The sequence below is a fragment of the Nasonia vitripennis genome, chromosome 2 (genome assembly GCF_009193385.2).
Source record: "Nasonia vitripennis strain AsymCx chromosome 2, Nvit_psr_1.1, whole genome shotgun sequence".
Taxonomy (NCBI): Eukaryota; Metazoa; Arthropoda; class Insecta; order Hymenoptera; family Pteromalidae; genus Nasonia; species Nasonia vitripennis.
Window position 1 is genome coordinate 898,575 of NC_045758.1, and position 22,151 is coordinate 920,725.

At 47.5% G+C, this 22,151-nt stretch overlaps 3 protein-coding genes across 3 annotated transcripts; 2 read left to right on the forward strand and 1 right to left on the reverse strand.

The window, feature by feature from the left end:
• The first annotated feature begins 5,531 nt into the window (after positions 1-5,531).
• On the forward strand, positions 5,532-12,403 carry LOC100119467. The gene is made up of 4 exons (XM_001604820.5): positions 5,532-5,633; positions 6,190-6,319; positions 10,213-10,392; positions 11,706-12,403. The coding sequence occupies exons 1-4, from the start codon at positions 5,628-5,630 to the stop codon at positions 12,086-12,088; spliced, it is 699 nt and encodes a 232-aa protein (XP_001604870.1). The 5' UTR covers positions 5,532-5,627; the 3' UTR covers positions 12,089-12,403.
• Positions 12,404-12,454: 51 nt separating this feature from the next.
• Positions 12,455-15,401, reverse strand: LOC100119496 (general transcription factor 3C polypeptide 5). The gene is made up of 7 exons (XM_016984028.3): positions 15,021-15,401; positions 14,770-14,952; positions 14,231-14,699; positions 13,576-14,154; positions 13,297-13,505; positions 13,037-13,220; positions 12,455-12,973 (listed from the first exon to the last, which is right to left on the reverse strand). Exons 1-7 carry the CDS (start codon positions 15,153-15,155, stop codon positions 12,606-12,608), a joined length of 2,127 nt encoding a protein of 708 aa, XP_016839517.1. The 5' UTR covers positions 15,156-15,401; the 3' UTR covers positions 12,455-12,605.
• Positions 15,402-15,565: 164 nt separating this feature from the next.
• LOC100679937 (E3 ubiquitin-protein ligase MARCH3-like) lies at positions 15,566-20,997 on the forward strand. Its single transcript, XM_003423972.4, has 4 exons — positions 15,566-16,526; positions 19,159-19,322; positions 19,993-20,219; positions 20,339-20,997. Exons 1-4 carry the CDS (start codon positions 16,460-16,462, stop codon positions 20,586-20,588), a joined length of 708 nt encoding a protein of 235 aa, XP_003424020.1. The 5' UTR covers positions 15,566-16,459; the 3' UTR covers positions 20,589-20,997.
• The last annotated feature ends 1,154 nt before the right edge of the window (positions 20,998-22,151 follow it).

Here is a 22,151-nt window from a genome sequence, read left to right on the forward strand (position 1 = left end):
GATGCACGATTAATTTTGGGAACATGCGCGCACACACAACGCGGAAGTGCGCCCGTTCAAATATTTTCGGATTAAACAGCTCGATGCAGCTTTGAGGCGCACAGTCAGGCTCTCGCTAATTAACAAACTCGGAGAGTTCGTTTTTCCTTTCAATTATAAAGGATAATACGTTCAAGAACGAACGGAGCCCACATCGCGCATACATCGCAGACACCTGCGCGCCGCGATAAATATCCTCTCCGATGACACACGCATCAACGCACACGACAACAGCCGCGCGAGTACCCGTAACACATGCGTCTTCATTATCGGTGTCAATCTCGTACTGTTTAGAGAAGAAAAAATCTGGCAGCGGCAGAAAAGAGAATGCTCGCCTGCAGCATAATCCTCGTCATCGTCATCGTCATCATCGCCTAGTCGCAGCTCTTCGTCGTATTATATACAATGGCTATACGCGTACAAGTGCGCGCTCCGTCACGGATGTTGCATATTGCTTTACATTCGCGCTCGCGCCTTATCATCTGCAAACAATGATCTATGGAGATGAGGTTTTTCGTAATTATCCTCCTTATTTCGCTCTCGACGTCTGCTCTGGACTGCCTGTGTATACGTGTTGCGTTGTGTTCACATTTAGCGGATTATGAGAGCGACCCGATTCAGCCCCGCGACGAGGTTGACGCGATTTGGGTCTTGCCATCATTTTTTCCTTCTCTTTCGCGCATCTAGTTTTAAAGCGCAGTTTCGACCGCAGCGAGACCGCAATCTCCGCTGGCGGGGACTACTTTTTCTTCACGCGGCCAATTCAGCGCGCTGAGATTATTTTTTTCCTCCTCTATGTGTACTACACCGTCGAGAGGGAAAGAGCTGATTGATATATCCGATATATTCGTATGCTATACTTATAATACAGATAACGCACGGGTTTATGCAAACGAGGCTAATCATCGAAATGATTGTATTATTTCATTTGTAACCATCAGCCACAGTCCGCGATGAAAAATCTCCATCCTGCGCATTTACGCTAACTCGGCACAAGTTTAAATCAATGGCTCGTGCGCTAAAGCGACATTAATTCAACCTAAACGCCAAATAACGGCGAGTCTCGAATATCACTCGCCGAGTTATTTAGAGCAGCCTCGAGCGCGTCGCGCACTTGTACGGCGCATCCTCTCGGTGCAACGCTGAACTCGATTATTAGCGCGATTAGCAATTCAAGCTTTACACGCATACACGCCTCGCAGACGGAGACACGCGCAGCTGCCGCGGCTGCGGATATGGGATGAAAATATAAAAGGAGAATACGCAGCTGATCGTAGACCCCCGATAAGAAAACTATATATTTTCCAGGCTTTTTTTCAACGTCTCTGATCATTGACTTTGTTTGTCGTACTACACGATCCGGTATACTCGGGGATGAGTTAGGCCACCTCTGCGTTCTTTCAAGTCAGCGAGAGGAATTCAAAATTGATTTACCCAACTTTCCCCGAGGATTAGTCGAGAGTTATGGTTTATTTTTCCGAAAGCATCCTGCCTCGAAGTGCATATAAAAAGCAGCTCAACTTTATCTGAATTATGTCTCTTATAAGAGGCTTTTGTACAAACAAAGTTAATTTATTCTACGCAGCGTTTTTTCTTTTTTTTTTTTTTTTCGAAAGAGGCGCGAAGATTCCCATCGGGAGCGATCGCACGCAGCCGAGTTTTCAGGACTGCAATCGAGTTCGCACTATTGTTTCGCCGAACAATGTTTATTGTTTATACGAAGCTCAGCGTCAGCGCCAAGAGCCAGCCGCTGGGGGGGGGGGGGGGCACATCCGTTAAAAGCTGTTCCGGATTTCCAAACCCACTCGTGTTTCCGAACCGTTAACGGCGATTTTTGCGTATACCTGAACGCGCACGACAATGTCATCTGTGTCATATATAGGCTAAACGTACACGTCGCTGCTGCTGGCTTATATAATAAATCGACTCGTGTATGTATATAATATTAAATGCGTAGTTAACTTGCTAATGTAGGTCATGCAAAGTAATAACGAGCGCGCTAGCGTGTCAAGTTCTTCGTTCACGTCTATATCCACACCGGAAGGCGTGAGGCGAACACGATATTAATATATCAGCGTGAAAAGGATGTCAATCAATTACCGAATATTATTTACTTTCACCGAGAAGATAATCGCGAAAACGCGTGTACGGGCCGTTATTTGTTAAACTCGCCTCTAATACAGCTTTTAGTGTCACGCTAGATTTGAAAGTCTCCCAAAGCGTGTTACGCAAGCCGGTAGCCGAGCGGCAGAAGGTTCGAAAAAAAATTTTTCTTGCTAATGGGACGCGCCTTCGCCGAAATCGTCGCCTTAATTTAACGAGCAGATGCATCAAGCGTTGACATATAATGCTTCCCTGTATGCGCGGCGAGTAGTATAGCGAAAGAAAGTGTATAATTGAAGGATTTACAAAGCCTATATTAACTAAGTGGGCTTCTTGAACGTCATTAAGATGACGGATATTGTGGAATATGAGGAAGCGAGAGACTTATGGGATTTCGTCCGAGCCCAGCCTCAGAGGTAGATTCGTATCTTCGTTGTTTTGATTTGAATACTGGGCCGCCGCCGCCGCGGGTGTACAGCCATCCGTCATCGCGGACTTTCGTTTTCGCGCGTAACAACGACACCTGATCTTCGCATTTTGCAATGTGTGAGACTCTCCTCTCGCTCTTTCTTTTCATCGGGATCGATCATCGTTGAGAAAAGCGGACGATCGGTAAAGGTACCTGATGGACTCTCCGGACACGACCGCGGCGCACAAAGGGGATTTGTCCTGTCGCTGTACACGCCTGACCGTTAGAAAACTCGCGGCGCTGGAAATTTCGAGCGCTCAACGAAATCTTCCCGCCTATATCTGGCTTTTCATCGCGTCTGCCGCTGTATACGCGAGCCGGTGTTTTGCAAAATAATTGTTGTTTCCTTCGAAAAATTGACACTCACACGTGTAAAGGGGGAGAGTTTATGTAACGACGCGGGGAATGTCGAGTAAAAATGGCAATAACGTGTTTGTCGCAGAGACGATGATTAATTAATTCACATCGAGTGTTTCGCGTAAACTTTATAACGAGCCGTTCGCTTTATAGCTACTATAAATAATAGATAAGCATCAGATAGAAGCCAAATAAAACACGATACGCACCGTAATTCAAGTTTCGTATATGGAAATTCGTCAATGGACTTTGCGGATATTGGAGAGGGAGAAAGAAAAAAAAAATGCACGCTCGGATTTTTTCGAGCAGAGCAACGAAAACTCGTCCTCGAGGTTTTACCGGGAACGCGTAAAATCGGTAATGAGCACGGCAAGAGTTGTTAGACGGATACCAGTTTCCAAGGAAATCGAAAAGCAGAACCTTTTCGATCGACTCGAAAATCCATAAGCGCGACGAGGTCGCGGACGATTCCAGGGCCGTTCACCGACTCGTCGTCGTTCTATGTGGCATGTAACACACATAGAGTGTCTGTGACACATTGTTGCATAATCCGACATAAAAATTCTCTCGCTCGACTCTTCTCCGCGACTACAGGCACACTCGATCCCGCGAGTCCGTCGCGAAAAGGCCGATTTCCTTAAGTATAATTGGCGAGCGGTGTCGATGAACCCCGCCGAGTGTCGGTCGCCTCGCGCCTATAACACAACGAGGATCGTAAACGTGTGCGGATCAATGAATCAATTTAATCGACCTTACGATTCGACGATGAATGGCCGAGCTGGGGATCGGCTCGATGTGACTTTTGATGTTTGCGACTTATCAAGTGGGTATTTACGCTCTTCTCTCGCGGTGGTACCTTATACGATCAAAATCCCATTCAGCGAAAACAAAGTCGGCCTACCGTCCTCGTCGATCAGTTACCTACGAAATCATCGACGGTTTCCGTACGATCGACGACTAGTTTCCCAACCGATTCCCCTCGCGATGGAGCAGTTGACATTGACTCGGGGCACGCGCGTCTTCGCATGCAGCAGCTCTTTTGCTTCTTCTGCTGTGTGGATGCGCCTATCCTCTGATATTCCGCGGCAATTATCCAGTGAAAGTTAACGAGGGAAGCTCGTCGTCATCAGCGCCACCGCGTGACTCGGCATCAAGGTTGCCGCGTCGGCTGCGAACAAAAAGACGCCTTTCAGGTGTTGCTGCGATCTGTAATTTCGAGAACAATCGCCTCTCTCTCTCTCTCTCTCTCTCTCCCGCGGTGTCACCGTCGCGCTGTAGGCTTTTCCTGATTATGATGGCTCCTCATCTCGTCGCCGCAACCGACGCCGTCGACTCCGCATCCTTGTAGGGACGCGTTGTTGTTTTGGAAGCTTTCGAGACATCTACTCTATCCGCGAGGCTAAACGCCTTGCAGACGCGCGCCTATAATCTTTATTTATCGCGCATTACAGGCAATTATTATTTTATTCCATCGGCGATGCGGCGTTTATCCGCGCGCGAATCTGAAAAGGCGCGAGTAGTTTTCGACGAATAAAAAATTGTCGTGCATTGGCTAAGAGCGCGATTTCTGCGGCGTAATGCGAAAAACACGCGTTGCGGCATTAAAATTTCATTATAATGGATAACAGGCGCATTCCTCGCAGTAGGCCGTGTAATAGACTGGATACGAAATAATTTATATTAAAATTTATTTCTGCGCTCGCTCTCGGGGCTATCCACTGCTTTTACGTACTTTACTCATCGTGAACAGCTGACTTTTTACGCAACGATAAATAGCGTTTATCGGCTTCAATCGCGCGACAAGAACGCGCTAACGTATAAGAAAAATACTCTGATGCGGCAAAGTATCTATCCGGGAGAGAGCGAGAGAGCAGTAATCAATTAAACGCGGCTGCGCGCATGACAAACACGGCAAGATTGATGCCTCGCAATTTTTTCGAGTAAACATTATGCGACATTCTGCGCGAGAACGCGTTCTTTTTTCCGAAGGCATTAAACGCGCCGTGATTTTAACGATTTCCTGGGCCGCTAAATGCCGGCGTTAGAGGCGCAATAAAACGATTAAACGCCTCGATTCGAAAAAGGCAAACCTCGAACAAGCCCGGAGCCAACAATGGGAAAAGAAAGCACAGGTGAAATGGAACATCGAAAATTCCTTCGACAAATTGCCGGCGTTGCGACATCGCTGGACTCAAGACCGGGAGCATCTCGATCCCCCCGACGATGTCGGAGTAATTGAAGCATACCTATAATGAAGCTAATTACTCAACGAGTGCGTCGACGCGTTACGACGAGAGTTTGTTGAAAAACAGTCGGCGGAGTACGTTGACACGGGCGCCGCATTGGTATAGGCAAAATAACCATCCAGCCTCGCGGTGCCAAGGTGTAGCATGAGAATTACAATATCCGCGCGAGTATACGAGGCGTAAGGTCGAGCGCGGATGATGATACATCGTACATTATGCGGAGCATCGGCGAGATGGTGCTTGCCGGCGGCGGGCCCCCCTCGTCATGTGATGGCCTGGTGGGATGGGACCGAGTGGGGGCCTCACGGTGGGGAGCACTTCTATATAAGCGTCGGCGAAGGTGCTCGTCTCTCCATAAGCTAACAGTTTCCTTTAAGCGAGTCATCCAAAGTCCTCGATTGTCTCGTGCGAGCATGAAGGTGAGTCTGCGTTCGTTACGGCTTCCTCTGCCTCCTCTACTCTCTGCGTACCACTACTGCCACTTAAAATAAGCCGCACTCTGTGAATAAGTGAACTTTGTGAGAGAGTCGATGTGCCTGATCGAGCTATCGAGATAGGCGGCGCGTGAAGAAACTCTTCGGTTCGCCTCCGGGAGAAAGAGAGTGTGCAGAGAGAGAGAGAGAGATTAGCATACGTATATGCATTGTGATTCGCGCGGGCGCGCAGAGAAAACCTTGAGTGGATTATCTTTTTCATCGCGCCGTTCTCAACGCGACTCTTCTCTTTCTTTCGACGCGCGCTATTGCAGGCCGGACGGGCAATAATGCTTTTCTGTGTTAACGTCTCGGCAGTAAAGGATAATTCGATTTTTATCAGCGGAATTGAATAATCGACTCCCACATCGTCGAGTCAGATTATTTTTAAAATCGTTTTAAAATCAGCAGCAGCCTCGGCACTTTTCTCGCGCATCCGATCAGAGAGAGAGAGACAATAATAATAACGGAGTTGGCTCTCCATATCTTGATTCTCCCACAGATGATGCTGGTGCCGCTACTTATAGTGGCTTTGGCTGCGGTCGCAAGCGCCGAGGTCAGCCAGGCGCGACCCCACAGTAACCGGCCCGGAAGATTCCTCTCCCTGCCAGTGCCACAGAAGTGCGCCAACAGTGAGTTGTTTATTTAACGATATATTTCTTAAAATTGTTCTCCAATTTCAGATCGCTTGTAAATTAATCGCGCCCGCGGCAACAATCCAAGCCGACGACTAATTCTACGGCCTTATTTTACGAGACAAAACGCGATCTTATTTTTCACCATACTAGCTCTCTCGCCGCGGACAAAAGTTCCATCGCATCAGCCGCGCACAGCGCTGCGTCTCTTGCGCAACTCTGCAGCGCTTCTGCGCAGAGAGCCGACGCCGCCAAAACTTTCATCCTGGACACATATATATATATATATATATATATACGCGAGCTGCACTTTCGCGAGAGGTGCGCGCGGAGGAATATTTATGAACGGGATTTCTCTTCTTGCTGGATTTGCTGGATTTACGCTATATGGGCGTGGAGCGTGACTGATACACGCAGGCAGAGTCTCGGGCGCGTACAGTTCCGCGGCGTAGAAAGCAAGAGTGCTAATTACGCTGTTTTATCGGGCACTCCGTGTACGCCAGATCCGAGCGATGAAAGTGAAAACTCTGGCATTATGTACGCACTCTTCTCGCTCGATTCGAAGGCAGCTTCCGCGCGCTCATTCGGGAGCCGATCTTCAATCGGCGTCGTCGAACGTAATCGTTGCATAATGCGCCAAGGGAGCCACGAGAGCGTATAACGATCGCGTTCGTCGCCCAATGATTGCTGTACTTTCTAATTTCGCTGGCTATTATACATTTCTATATAGGAATGCGAGGTGTGTTTTCGCATCGCAAACAGCAATTCAGCATTCCGTTTTCAAGGGCTTGATTTTCGGTGGCCCACATACGAGATTCTGTTGAACGAACCAGTTCGAAATCGGACTGGCGATCGTTATGGGAAAAAAAAAACTTTCGCAACGTAGCCGCGCGTCACACTTTGCGCATCGCAAAGGCCAACGACATCGTAAACGAAAAATTACGCCCTCGGCGCGATGCACGCGGTGCGGAATAAAAATGGCCCTTTCTAAAAACGCCGTCGCGCGATTGCGATTGATTTTCATTTCCTTTCACTCGCAGCGGCCTTTCGAAAAACTTTCCCGAAAACGCGCGAAGCCTGCCTAATGAAGAATCGATGGCGCAGCGGAAAGGAAAGAAACAAAAACAAACGCCTGCGGAGTGGCTCTCTGCACGTGGGGCTAATGATCCCGTAAGCTGTTATGTTACATACGCGCGCGGAGAGCAAAGACGAAGATACCACCGCAGACGACCCTCGATTATGTAACTCCGAGTGTGCAGGTATAGACGTACATAAGACGCCTGGATCTTTTGACACCTATTACAGCCATCGGGCATCGCGGAGACGGGCGAAAAGCCTGTGTCGACTTTTTTTTTTTTTTTTTTATCATCATTATTATGCTACACGCGTGTGTTCGACGTGGGAAGAGCGCTCGAGCGCGATATCGTGGGATTGATTGAGGGGTTCGAGCGCATGCCGCCGAGAGTTATTTACGAGCGAGGATAGAATTTGAATGTCTTTCCTGAATTCTCAGCCGCGAAGCTCGCGATCTCTTTCGTTTGCATTCGATGCGAGTTCACACGGGATCGGTATGAATTATGCGTATACCTCACCCAGAAGAGCAAATAAAGGAGGCAATTAACTCGTAAATTTAGCGACTCCATACTACTGATGCAACGACCCGTGTCCCGACGAGAGTTTCGCAACTCTCGGCGTCGCTATACAATCGATAAGCGAATTCGCGCGAAAAAGAGGCACCTTTTATACGCGTGTGTGTGTGTGTGTGTGTGTGTTGCTCGCTTGCGAAATTAACGGTGCCAACGGCCTCTCGCCCGCCAGGGAACGTCTAATAAGGAGACTCCTGTGAGAATTAGCGAGTCCCCTATTTGCTCCGCACGGTTGCGCGAAATTCAAAGATTTTCTAGTAATCTCGAGCGACACGATCGGCTTTCCTTTTTTTTTTCTCCAAAAGACGCGGCTGCTCGTACTCTCGTAAAATCGAAAACGAACAATGGCCGCGAACGAAATTGAAATCGCGCGCCGCAAGCCTGTCAACCACTTTCGCGATGTTGTTGCGCAGACTCTTGTACTTCCTTTCCGTCGCGCGAGTCGATAATTTCCAACTCCTCCGATGATCATACCGGTTCAAAGTTACACTGTGCAGGTGTGGTATACGCGCCGGGGAAAATACCTGCGAGATGACGAAAGCCCTTTTATGTAAGCCATGAGAGGGATGTGCAGCGCCGCGCGAGAGATTACGCGCGATTAATCGAGGAAACGCGCGTAATTGCGGCATTGTGTACAGTCGAATTAATCATACTTATACGCGCGCTCGAGTCGCAGAGAGGCTCCTGCGTTCTACCTCTCGGATATCTCGTTAGCGCATAATTGATTTCTAGGTTAATTGCTCAATAGCGGCTTCGATTTTTCAGCGCACGGCACAATTACGCCCGGGCTTTGAATTGAATTTAGCTGTTTTTACAATTTAACTACGCGTTAACTTTTCCCGGCCCCCGATCGCGCTTCTAATTGTCCGGGACTCATGATCCGAAATAAGAAACCGACGCCCCTTTGTTTACCGGCGGCCGAATCGGCACGCGCCGCCTCTTTCTTCTCGCTTTCTACTTGTACTACCGCTCATCTCGCACACCTGCAGCGGCTTTCGCTCGTTGTTCGTTATCGGCCCACTTATTGCGACCGGTATATATATATATACACCCGTAGCCGAAATCCGATGGAAAGTCCGGGGGCTTTAATGGAGCAGTTATTTTTGGACGATCCGATTTCGCGCTTCTACTTATCGATTACCAAGTGAAAAGATAGATATATATACACGTTATGTGACTTCGCAGTAGAGAATAAAACCTTTTCGAATACGCACTCGTCTTCGTTGCCACATCCTCATAAAAATATAAATTACCCCGGAGTTATGTCCTCCGAGGGCGTTTGGCTTTTTTGGCCAATTACGCGGCGCGACGAACGATTGCGAGACGGCCAATTAGTTAGCCAAGAAGTTACGGCCAATCATGCGCCGATTTTTCATGCCCGCTTATATCCGAACCTTTTTTTCCCCCCAATAACGACCGCGCGTATCGGAGGTATACAAGTATAGGTGTGTAGGACACTACTCGTGTGTACATACGTTATCTGCGTACGAGTAACAAAGTTTGCCTTGTTCTTCGACGACGAAGAAACGATATCGTTAGCCGCGAATCGAGAGGTATGGATCGATGAAGCCTCTTATAACGACGCGGCGTCATACGAAGCCTATTGTGCGAGATGATGGTCAACACAATACGGCTGAGGCAAACATGCTAACGATATGCAACGAACGTTCGCGACCCTGATAAAAGACGTAAGCGCGGAGTGACGTGCAAAGAGGAGCCTGTCTTCGACTCGCAATTCGGCAGACGTGTGCTCGAACGTATACGTTCCTGCAGGTAAACAACTCCTCGTCGGCCAAAAAAATTGAATCAAGCTTTCTATTCGAGAAAAGTGCAAAAGTCGCGAGAAATTCGATAAGCGCGTAGCAAAGGTCGCTGTGTAGCTGCGTACATCGTTTTAAAGCTCGACTGCAGCGGCAGAGAGAACGCGAGTCGAGTCGCGCGTCAATTATTTAAACGCCAGTTGCAGCCCGCTGTCGATGTCCTCCTTCTGGCTTCTCTCCCAAGGATCGGTAAATCGTTATGTTGCGACACATGCGCGCGTATAGGCGCGACTATACGAGTATCCAAGAGTAGCTTGACCCGTGAACTACACAAGGAGAGATGAATGCCGCGAGATATACCTATACCATTATGGAATATGCGGCTGATTATTATGCCATGATTTACACGAGAATCTAGCAAGCACTCGAGCTATCACTCAGACGAGTTCGAACGATCGACTAACGATTGACTCCGAAATTTCAGGGCCCAAGGCGTTCCAGTTCAAGGGCCACAACTACTTCTACAGCGGCCACGTGCCCGCCCACGCGAACCAGAAGGTTGACTGGCTCGACGCCAGGAACATCTGCCGGGAGTACTGCATGGACCTCGTCTCCATGGAGACGCAAGAGGAGAACAACATGATCTTCAGGCTCATCCAGCAGAGTGAGTATACAGCGACGGCTAAAATTTCATTCGCGCTCGGAAGAAATAAGTGCGCAAAAAAGAGACAAGGCCGCGCGCAAACCGCAAGGAACGAGTCCGGAATTAGCTGAATTTTTTCCCCGAGTTTATGACAACTCGGATGGCCCTCGTTTGGAGAGAGAGAGAGAGACGTTGCGAAATCCGGAGAAGAAAAAAAATCAATTATCGGATTAGCATCTGAAATTTCCACAAAACGCAGGCAAAAAATCTCCTCCTCTCACTACTCGGCTATATTCCGCAAGCATTTAATATATCACACACGCGACGCTCGAGGCATCGCTTACGTGCGCGATCCTCCAGTCCCCCGGCGTCGTTAATCCTCTCTCTGGCCGGGCCCTAAAGTGTCTTTCTCTCCAGCTCTCGCGACGACGTGACAAACGACTCGTCACACGACACACGGCGCAACATTTCATTATTATATGCTCTTCGGTAATTTATGCGCCGCCGGTACCGAATCCCCCTTGTGTTTTATTTCTGCGGGACGACTTTCTTTACGATATGCTATACGTTATACGGATGCGTCTAACACATCCTCGACCCTGACAACCTTCGTCGGAAGGTCTCATTATAATATACTTTTTTTCGGCTGCCGCGTGTGATTGATCGCGTCGATTCCTGTAACGCGATATACCCCGCATATTCAGGCTTGTGCAACGTCAGCGAGCTTTCGCAACGCGGCGATTTTGCTCGGCTCTCGTGAAATTTCTCACATAAACGTTTTTTCTTCTACTTGCATCCAGAAAGTTTATCAATCCGATACTAGATTTTCGATTCGCCACAGGAGCCCGCGAGAAAAAAAGAAAAGAAACAACGTGGGATTTCGCGTCCAGGACAATTTGAATCGCTGCGGCAGAAGCTCTCCGGCTCATACAGTTGCGCAATGGGAAAACCTACTCGCCTCGATTTTCCTCGAGGCGCCACTTTTGTTTTCGCTCGCTCGCAGACGAGTCCTTTCCTATTTGCACTTTTATGGGGATGCCCTCCTTTAGGAGATTCGATATCTCCATTCGCGGCAAGATTGATTGTCCCGCGTGCTTTGGACTTTTCTCTCCGTGCCTACGAGTGCATGCTTGATGCCTCGGGACACGTATACAGAGATAAGCGGCGAATGCATTTACGAGAAATTAGCAGAATTTTTATGGCCGCCGGGCAAGTGCGGTAGTTGTTTGCATGTAAATGCGTGTAATGTTTACTCGCAATTGCTTAATAGCCAGGCATCTCTGAGCGCGAGCGTTGAGCAACGGTAAAATAACGATTATATTGTAACGTTGCAGACGACGTGCCCTACATCTGGACGTCGGGACGGCTCTGTGACTTCAAGGGCTGCGAGAACCGTCGCGACCTGGAGCCCAAGTCGATCTACGGCTGGTTCTGGTCGGCGAACCGCGAGAAGCTCGCCCCGACGAACAGCGTGCCCGCCGGCTGGGGCTTCAACCCCTGGTCTCAGACCGGACACAAGAAGACCCGCCAGCCCGACAACGCCGAGTTCGACATCAACGGCACCACCGAGTCCTGCCTCTCGGTCCTCAACAACGTCTACAACGACGGCATCGCCTGGCACGACGTCGCCTGCTACCACGAGAAGCCCTTCGTCTGCGAGGACAGCGACGAGCTGCTGAACTACGTGGCCAGCACCAACCGCGGAATCCGCCTCTAAGCTCCCTGCACGGCGACGCTCTTCTCGAGCGGCGCGGCCGATCGTTGCCTGTACTACTCGATGCGGAAGACCGACTGCTGCCGACGTGACGAATATGATGCGACGGATCGGAGGAGCTACCCACTAGCTTCCCTACTGCGACTTTCCGAGAGCACGACTTTACTGATTTGCTGCTGTTGCGGAGCGCCGATGCTGGAAACGTTTCCCTTTCCTGTCCAGAGTAATAGACGACGTAGAGTGTAAAACTTCTATTTATATGTGATTGCCTTTTATTGATGTTTATATATATTTTTTAATAAAAAGTCTGTAAATAAATTCGACGTGTTTAGTTATTTTCAATTGGTGAGGAGGATTTTAATAGACTTGTTGAGTTTTTCATAAAAAAGCTTTTATCCAAAAAGACTTATAAATAAATTTCACAATGGAAACATTAAACAACTTACGATCTCGTACAAAACATTCTGTAAAAAACCTCTTCTTTAAAAATATACACACAGTGTACAGCTCAAGATCAGCTCTAATTTGTGTTATCGTCTTCATTGTCATTGTCATTGTCATTGTCATTGTCATTGTCATTGTCATTGTCATTGTCCTGTTCGTTAAATATCTCTTGGGCATTCTCAATCTCATTATCCATTTCCTTCTCGAGTTCGTCATCGATATCGTTCTCGTTTTCGCTGGCACTCACTGCGGGACCGTCCAGGTCGTCTTCCCACTCATCCTCGTCCGACTGCATCATGTCATCCTCATCGAGGATCGACATTGCTGGAGGTTGCCTTTCCTCTGGCTTCTCTGACTTCTCCTTCTTCCTTTTATATGCTTTGCGCTTCTGTACCTTCCCGGTGGGGCCCTCCATTTTCCTCTTACGCGGTAATTTCGTCGGATCTATGGAAACGATGATTTTAGTAAACGCATAACTCTTGAAATAAAGGTACAAAGTTTACTCACGGTTTTCCGGTATGTTCATCAACTTGCGGAGTTCCATTCGCACTTGCTTGTTGATGATTTCTCTGCACATGTCGTCGAAACCGCCGGGCAGCCAACCGAGTTTTTCGTGACACGGTGTTCCAGGTGGGGGACCCGCGCACTTCTTCAACATGTCTTGAATTTCCAGCACGTGCACGTCGCAGTACTGCTCGTACAAACGCAAATATTAATTTTCTACTGCACACTTCCGTTGGATATATATTCGCGTGTTCGTTAAATACCTGATAAAACATCTGCCTAGATGGTGGAATAGTGCCTGGTTTATAGATATAAACGTTCTCGTCGATCTCTTTAACTTTCTTCTGACCTTGCAGCTCGCTCGTATTCGGCATTAAAACAATCTCCTTGGCCTTTGAACTCGGAGTATTTTTGTAAGGTAAAGTGTACTCTGAGTAATTCCTCTTACAAGTGATGCTCGAGTGCAAACCATCTGAAAAACGAACATCTCTTAGTTTTAAAGTGAGTTATCAACTTTCAAGTTTCGTAAGAACAGCACTCACGCATAGCTTTCAATCTGTAATCCAGAGTCTGATATATCCTAGCCTCTGGCTCCTTCCTCGGGTCGTAACCTAGTCTCACCCAGGTGATACGCCAAGGTCCGGTCATAAAATAGTATGCCACGGATGGCAACAGAACCTTTAATTGCTCGTTGGAAAATTTCGTGACGTACATCAGCGCAGTTTTAGACCAAATTGGACGCTCCTCGAAGACCTTACGCATCTTCTCCACGTGAGTCGATCCTAAGAACTTTACCTTCAGCGCAGTCTCGATGCCCTTTGGCGCACTCTTGGGAACAATCGGAGTGTTGAAGTTGATGAAGTTTGACAAGCCGGCCCTGCGCTTTCTCGTCTTTCCTATGACGTAGTGTGCGCCATTATTCGAGATCTCGGTCTTCGGGACGTATTGTTGCACGCTGTCCATTCGGCTGAATGCCGCTGGGGGTAAAAAGTAAGGCACGTCCTTCTTCATCCAGCTGTAGGAAGGAAGACCTACTGGGTAGATCGAGTCATAGACGCACTCGTCCTTGGTGGGATCATCCTTGTTCTTTGTGATTGGCAAATACTGGAAGTCACATAGGTCTGAAAATATTCAATGCTATCAGAATAATGTGTTGTACTTTTGCATCAGTTAGATCAATGATCATAATCAACGTACTTGTAAACCTAAACTCAGTATCTACTCTTCCTAATACTTTCAACTTTGGTAACTCGTAATCCTTATCATCTGCCAAGTTTTCGTACTTATTGCGTTCAAAAGTTGGTGATTTGTTTTTGTCATCATTGTCATTATGATTGGTTGTTGGCTCTTGTTGGTTCTCTTGCTTGGCAGAAACATTTGTAATTTGGTCTGTCAAATTTTTGACAATTTCCTCTTCTGGGCTATTTGTACTCTTTTCGTTTTTGTCACTTTGACTAGAATCATGTCCATTTGCAACCTTGGCATTTGGCTCTTTCTCTAACTTACCATCTACTTGTGCTTTTTCTAAATTTTTTCTTCTAGATTTTTTAATCCTAATCCTCAATAAAAATCCTGCTGTCTGGTGCCTATCACCACAAGCAGGCTTGCAGTAGCCGTCATCGGGTCTGAATCTCAGCTCCATTCTTCTGTTGCTGGCATTAACTGTCTGCAGAAGAAGCAAACCGCATGAGCAAGTTTAAACCAACAGACTGGTATTCTGCGCATTAATAACATACCTCTGAAATTTCAGTTATGCCACCCAGTGTCTCTACTGCCTTGTCCGGATTTATGACATTTCCAGGATACCTAACGCACAGCAGCTTCTTGTTAAACTTGTGACCCCCTGGCAGAACTGTCCCGATGAACTCGTCGTTGACTTTGTCTGGCGAGCCACCTGCGGACTGCTCCTCATCCTCGCTCTGCACCAGATTTATAAAACTTGTAAGTAATTGAATTCAGAGATTGAACAAACAAATGAGATACCTACATTTTTATTGTCGTCGTTCACGATGTCATTAAAGGACTCGTCGCTCTCGATATCATCCTGGTAGTCCTCAACGTTGAAATCCTCGTCCTTGTCGCCATAGCTCTCCTTGTCACTTTGATCACTGATGTCACTCATCGCGATTCATCGTCAAATGCCGTCTTCCAGTAAATGAATCGCCGACGAACATAAAAAACGCGGAGAGACCGAATTTTTCTCCATTCGGTTGCGTCGTTGCGTGCGTGCGGAGAGCGACTATTTTGAGGTTAAGTCACGCTGTCGTGTTGTGTTGCGGCGCCACAAGTAAACAGTGGCGCTCGGGTTGCCCGCGGTGTAGGGGCGTCGGTTTGAAAGTCTATACTTGGAAATCCCCATCGGCTTTAGCTGAAACGCGCTTTCGCTTTGGTTGAAAAAAAAAAAAAAAAATTATTCTGAGAACAGTCGCAAGTCAAAAAGCAAATACAAAAGGATAATCTCGATAAAACAAACACTTGCCACACAAAGTGCTATCTTCCTTATATATTGCCAAGTGTGTCGGATTACAGGAAAAAGAAAGAAAAGCAACAAAGAACTACAAGATAATCCCCCCGGCACTTAGGCAAGCATGCATCAGTGCAGAGATAAGCATTATGCGGTGACCAAACTTCGACACCTATCAACGCGGATCAAGACGTCAATATAAGTACATTCTTATCGAGCCTCGGAACAAAGCCTAGTACCATGGCCACTGCAATCAAAATCGCCAACAAAGTTCAATTCCCTCGAATCCGTCATTCCGTCCCCGGGGCGAATATCGCGTTATCCAGAGACACACACACATCGGCTGCGGCTTGTTTACAGTAGCAGGTGCCGGTGTGGGCAGCTCTTTCCATTGAGTTATAGTGTAGAAAGCAAAAGGAGCGTAAGTGAGTACAAGTACAAGTTAAGCGGCGACGGCGGCGACGGCAGTCTCTCGAGTGAATCGGGGATAGAGAGGAGCGAGAAGAGAAACAGGAGAAGAGCGCGATAAACGCACGGACAGACACAGACACACACACACACACACAGGGCTCTCCGGCACTCGGACGCGCTGGACTGGCCTGCGAGCAGCTCGCGACTCTCCTCGAAGGTTCGCCGTTGTTGTGGTGGTTTGGTGCATTGTGAGCAACTCGCGTGTGAAAATCGAAGCGATCGATGGCCACATAGTGATACATTGTCGTTTAGAGGAGTAAATAAGCGCGACCGTCAGTCATTATCGGCAAGAAGAGTACGCACGAAGGGTAAGATCGATAAAACGTCGGCGTGTGAATCAGTGCGCGGCAAGATTCGCGAGGAGAGATAGGCCCTCGGGGATTCGCGGAGCTTTTAATGGAAGCTTCGGTGCCCAACTGCCGTACTGGGACGAGGCGCTTCCTTGAGGGCACTTCTACGAATTGTTGGACGCTATTCCCGCCATTCGGAACATGACAACGACAGAGAGCAAGTCCAGCGGCTCGACCTCTTCGCCCGGATGCCGCATCTGCTACGAAGGTATACCTGTTATAACGAGCGGAAAATTTTCAATTCGCGTCCTCGCCGGCTTGTTGACATCAAAGAGCCGAAGCGAATGGCTGATTTTCGCAAGATCGTCGCTCTCTCTCTCTCTATCTCTCTCGTAGGTATACACACGCACGCACGCGGCATTGCGGTTGCACCTCACTTTTAGTAATTCGAGATAATGCGCCGCCTGTATAATCGCATGCAATAATTGACTATATAGTTACTGCCTTTTACGCACACCCGACTACTCGTTACCGCCGCGAAATTTATCTGCGCGAAGAGATCTCTCTGGCTTTTTTTTTCTGCATCTATGCTTCTTCTTTTCTTCATTGCGCCGCGCTAATTGCGGCTCTTGCGACTGACAAAATTAATTTTACGATGATTGCTTTCTGGAAAAGAGAAGCTAGCGGAGTGTTTTCAGCTGGTCGTCGAGACGCTGGAAATTTCCGCTGGGCGAATGGTGTATTAATCATAGAGCGATAGTGTTATACGGTGATTCAGAGCGAAAATTAAATAAAATTCAATTTTTGCTTTATAATTGAAAATCGCGATTTCTAAAGCGGTATCGTTAAAATCGATAAGATAACAAAATTTTCGGCCAACGCTATCGTGATCGGTATCATTGTAACGACGCGAAATCACTTTTTATAGCCGACATTCCTCGTCGTCCTATGATGATCGGTTTTTACGAACAAAATGCGCTTTTTTTTCCGCGCGCACGCGACGAGTAGCGGAAGATACGAATTGTGTAACATCGCGGTGGGCAGAGCGCGCGCATACTGATAATGACACGTCTTAACGCTCCAGTTCGCGCTGATGGCCGATACATTCTCCTTAATTGCTTGTTTAATTAAAAAAAAAACTGACAGGCCGCATCGCCGCGTCACACATACTTACGCCTATATGTATACCCTTTGTCATTATAAATAGCGCGCGCGCGCGCGCGATTATATTCGAGCCGACGAGAACAAATGAGACCTTCGTGCACGTCGAGCGAGAGGTTTTGAGAAATCATGAATTTATACGTGACCCAGCGGCCCAATCGGCGCATGAGGCCTCTCTCGCTGGAATGAGCTGCATTTTTGCATAACAAGCGAGAATCGAGAAAGCAGTCTTGAATTCTATCGATACGTCTCTTGCGTGCAGCGCCTGTAGTTACGTGCGGAATAAAACAAATATTGCGGCTGTCCATGTGCGAGAGTCGAAATGAAAAAAGTCGTCTCCTGCATCAGTCAATACTTACGAACGGCTCAGTTCCGTTGCGTTTTATTTCGTAACATTCGTCGCGGGAACTATGAATAATGCAATAATTCTAGTCTAATATTAGCGAACTATTGCATAATTCACTCAATAAAACATAGAATACGTCCTCGTATGCTTTATTAACGAATTGAACAGCCGCAATCTCAACTTACAAGAGACAGCGCGGTGTGCGTTACGAGAGAGACGGGCAATTTGACAAGACACTTCCTAATTAGGGAAAAAATCAATTTGGTGCAGAGAGAGAGAGAGAGAGAGAGAGAAAGCCGGGCCAATTGGCTTAACTTCTTAAAGGGTCCCCGGTAATTTGCGTAATAAACAAAGCGCAGATGCAGATAACGAGATAATGCCTGAACTCGCCTCGGCCGCGAAGGAGACAGAGCTATAGCGATGATAAATTAGATGATGCGGGAGAAAAAATCACGCGACAAAGTTTGCGCACTCATCTCTCGCAACAAATTCAAACGTCGTTCCGAATATACTTAATCAAGAGCTTCTCGTTCACCGAGCGCAACCCATTTTTCAAACCCCCCGCGGACACAAAGGAAGAGAAACAAAGAATTTCGGCTCGGCGCATAGCCCCACTCAAAGACAGAGAGAGAGAGAGAGAGAGAGAGAGAGAGAGAGAGCCGTGCACATCGTGAAACCCGCATATCCCGATGCGTCGAATTAGATAATACGCGCGCACTCGTCGCCGGCTTTTTTCGCATTTCTCTCTGCAGCAGCAGCAGCAGCAGCGGAAGCAGCTCCCGCGCCTGGTGGGGGTCGAGTCTCTCGTGCGTCTCCGCGACTTCCGCGACATTGAGAGAGAAAACAATGAACCGACGCCGGCTAAACGCGCGCGCCAGTGCGTTTATTAGAAGCTGAATAAAACGCTTCCAGCGAAACGCCACCAATTGCGTGATGGCGCACTGTTTCCTGATTGTTATACACACGATGATTTTTCATGCTCTCGATTAACCCACTTTTCGCGGGAAGGGGGCCGATGACGCTGCTGACTCTAAGGCTCTCAATTCTCGTGAAGTGGCCGAGTAATGCTCCGAGCGTTTTTACGCCGGGAAAAATAATATACGAGCGAGAGAGCTTTATTATTTTCGATAAGCCGTAATAATGTAATGCATGTATTCGCGCGTAGGTCAGTGCACGCGGGAGAGCGAGCCGTGAATCAGCAGCGCACGGGCCGCGACGTGATTCACAACAGGACGTGTCTATAAAATTATGAATTATCGCGCTCGGATGGAGGCGCGAGAAAAGAAGCGATAGCGGCTCTGAACTTGGGCTTGTAGGTCACATATCATTGCAATCGCGAGAGAGAGAGAGAGAGAGAGAGAGAGAGCGCAGCCTTAACACGATTTGCCAACAGACGCTGCCTCGGAGGAGCTGATAGAGCCGTGCGAGTGCTCGGGTACCCTCGGCCTCATCCACGCGAGCTGCCTCGAGCGCTGGCTCTCCACCTGGAACACCGATCGCTGCGAGATCTGCAAGTACGGCTTCGCGGTCGAGCGCAGGAACAAGCCCCTAACTCAGGTACGTATTATTACGAGCATCACGTAGCAGACGACCTCGCCGCCGCACACATGTCTAAGCTAATTTACAATGCCGAGATCGCATCGACGGCACGATTCTCTCTCAGCAGATATCTATTTTTCGCTTTCTCTTTTTTATAGCGCCAAGATGCATCGCCGCTACGGGCTCGCGGCTGATTGTTTTACGTCTTTGGCCGATATTTACGGCTCGGATGTGAATGTTTCAAGGGAGAGATGAAATTTTCGAATATAAAGAGCGAAGGTCTAAACATTATGCACATACGCTCCGAAATCCCACTGCACAATAGGCCATTCGGACTGTATACAGCATCTCTCTCTCTCTCTCTCTCTCCCGGTTCGATCTTAATGGATACATCTCGACTTTCCGCGATGCAGTCGTGGAATTAAATTGGTAATGCGCGACGGGGGACGAGTTTCGAGCGTACACGTATACGATAATGCGCGTATTATCATCGCGAAGGAGGAGAGCTTTACCGCAATTCGCTTTGAATTTCAAATAGCCCGAGACCTTGGCGATAAAAATCCGCCCCCCCCCCCCCGTGCGCGACCCCCATTAGCATAAGCGCACGATGAAGATGCAGCCGGGATCATTGAGAGTTCTCCTGTCGTTTAGCGAACAAAATGTATTAAATGAATTCTTCTCTCCGCAGTCCTTCTGGCAATGGTGGCGAACGCGAGGAGTGTACGGGCCGCAAGGCGTCACGGGCGACGCGATTTGCCTGGTGGTCCTGACGCCGCTCTGCTTCGCGACGACGTACCTCTGCGGGGTCGGGGTCACGGCCTACTCGAGACTCGGCTTCTGGGAGGGCACCGGACTCGCCGTCCTCTGCTGCATGCTCGTCGCCACCTACTTTCTCTGGTTCTTCGTCACCATCAGGTAATGTGCGCCTCGCTTTGCGGCTTGAGCTTTTACAACTTGCTGAATCTGGTTCGGTGGGCGACGAAATGAAAGGTGGATCAAACAATTTTTAATGAAGATTCATACGGGTTTCGCAGGTTCCACTACAAATCGTGGAGGCAGTGGTGCAAGCGCAACCAAAACGTGAAGCTACTCGTCAAGTGCAAACTTCCGGAGGAGGAGAGGAAAGCGTCGAAGAAAAACGAAGACGAGGATCGAGATGGTCAAGACAGCGAACTCGTGCAGAGGAATTACGGCTTCGGGAGAGTCTTCCTGTGGCTCAACTTCTCCTTCGCTCCCAATACCGAGCCAGTTTACAATTTTCATCAGCAGACGACTTTCGTCTGACGATTTTCCTGCGCCAAGTTTTACGATGATTAAGACTCTTTAGTTTATTATCTACACTTTAAGCTTTTTTTTTTTGTAAATACAAACGAAGATGCTATTTTACTTAGTAACTCAGCGAGTGCGCGATTTAGCGTTTAAGTTAGGTATTTCTGATTTTTTTTTTTTAACGAAACGAAGACTGCTTAGGATTTTGAAACAATGTACAGAAGGAGTTTGTCTTTACTTCGAATGAGAAGAATACTCGTGTGAAAAATAATTTTTTGATACGTTGTATATTTAAAGTGTTATGGCGAGATCGCGATGAAAGTTGCAGTACTGTAATCAAAAATAATTTTGTATGGTCGAATTAAAAAAATGTACCACGATGTAACTGCAAACGAATGCCATAAAACAGTTATTAAAAATTCAATAATCGCTTTTTAATGCTGCCCCTAAAGAAGCTCAATAGCCTTCATTGAAAAGCGATCGAAGACACCAAGCGCTAGTCGACCGGGGCAAAAGTCAGGGCGTATTACTTATTTCATAGGAAAATTGTAGCTGCTGTTTGTGAAAGAAAAAGTCATTTATTAAAGGAGGCCAAATAGCGAGACACGTGCGCCACTCGTTAGATCACGCGTAGGTAGCTATCTGAGCGCGAGTAAACAAAAAGATTTAATAATGAGGTCATACACGTGTGAATGAAAATGGGGGGGGGGGGGTACCGTTTCGCTTTTTAATAAACCAAGCGTGCATGGCTCACATACTTCCTTGTGAGCGATTTTGAAAAATCATACAGGAGCTTCTGGTTCGCTAATATTTTAAAAGCTCGGTGCAAACTATCCGTATCAATTATTTGGCCGCTTACTCGTGTTCTTGCGATGATTGGATCGTTGAGGTAGAATTAAATCAGACATAGTTCTCATAATTTTTCGTGTCAAGGGCTCGCGAAAAGGGGGATAAGCAGAAGACGCCTTTTAATAAGACACATAGAATAACTTGACGTGACTCAAGAGTCCTTAACACTGATGCCTCGAAACGAAAAGAAACGTACCTTTAGGATATGACGCGAGAAAATGAGTAAAAAATGAAATTATTACATCAGCTTATGCGTTTTGTAGCAAAAATACTTGTACTCGTGCTCGATTGTGAGCTACTGTTTCTGCACTTCGAGGGCGAATCAAAACTACTGACATGGTTAACACGGGCTAATAATGAAGTCTGTCGACAAGGACACTCAGTGATACGTATGCCGGTATTTATGCTGAAAACGGTTATAGTTTACCTCCATACATAGTATAAGCTATGACACACTAACCCGTGTCGCATCCTAATCTCATTTTCAACTGTTACATTTGTTGCAGTCGAGGCAATTATGTCTGTCGTTAAGGCCTTATTCGGTCTATAATTTATGAATGAAAGGCCTGCAAAGTTCGCTTTTCCCTTCTTGCTCTGCTTTCGTCAAATCAATCAGAAGAGACACCATTGCAATATTCATAACTTTTATAAAAATTAAATGATAATTAAAAAAAAAATCAAATCTCCCTGCAATCGCAAGAGTGCAACGATCAAAAGAATGAATCATAA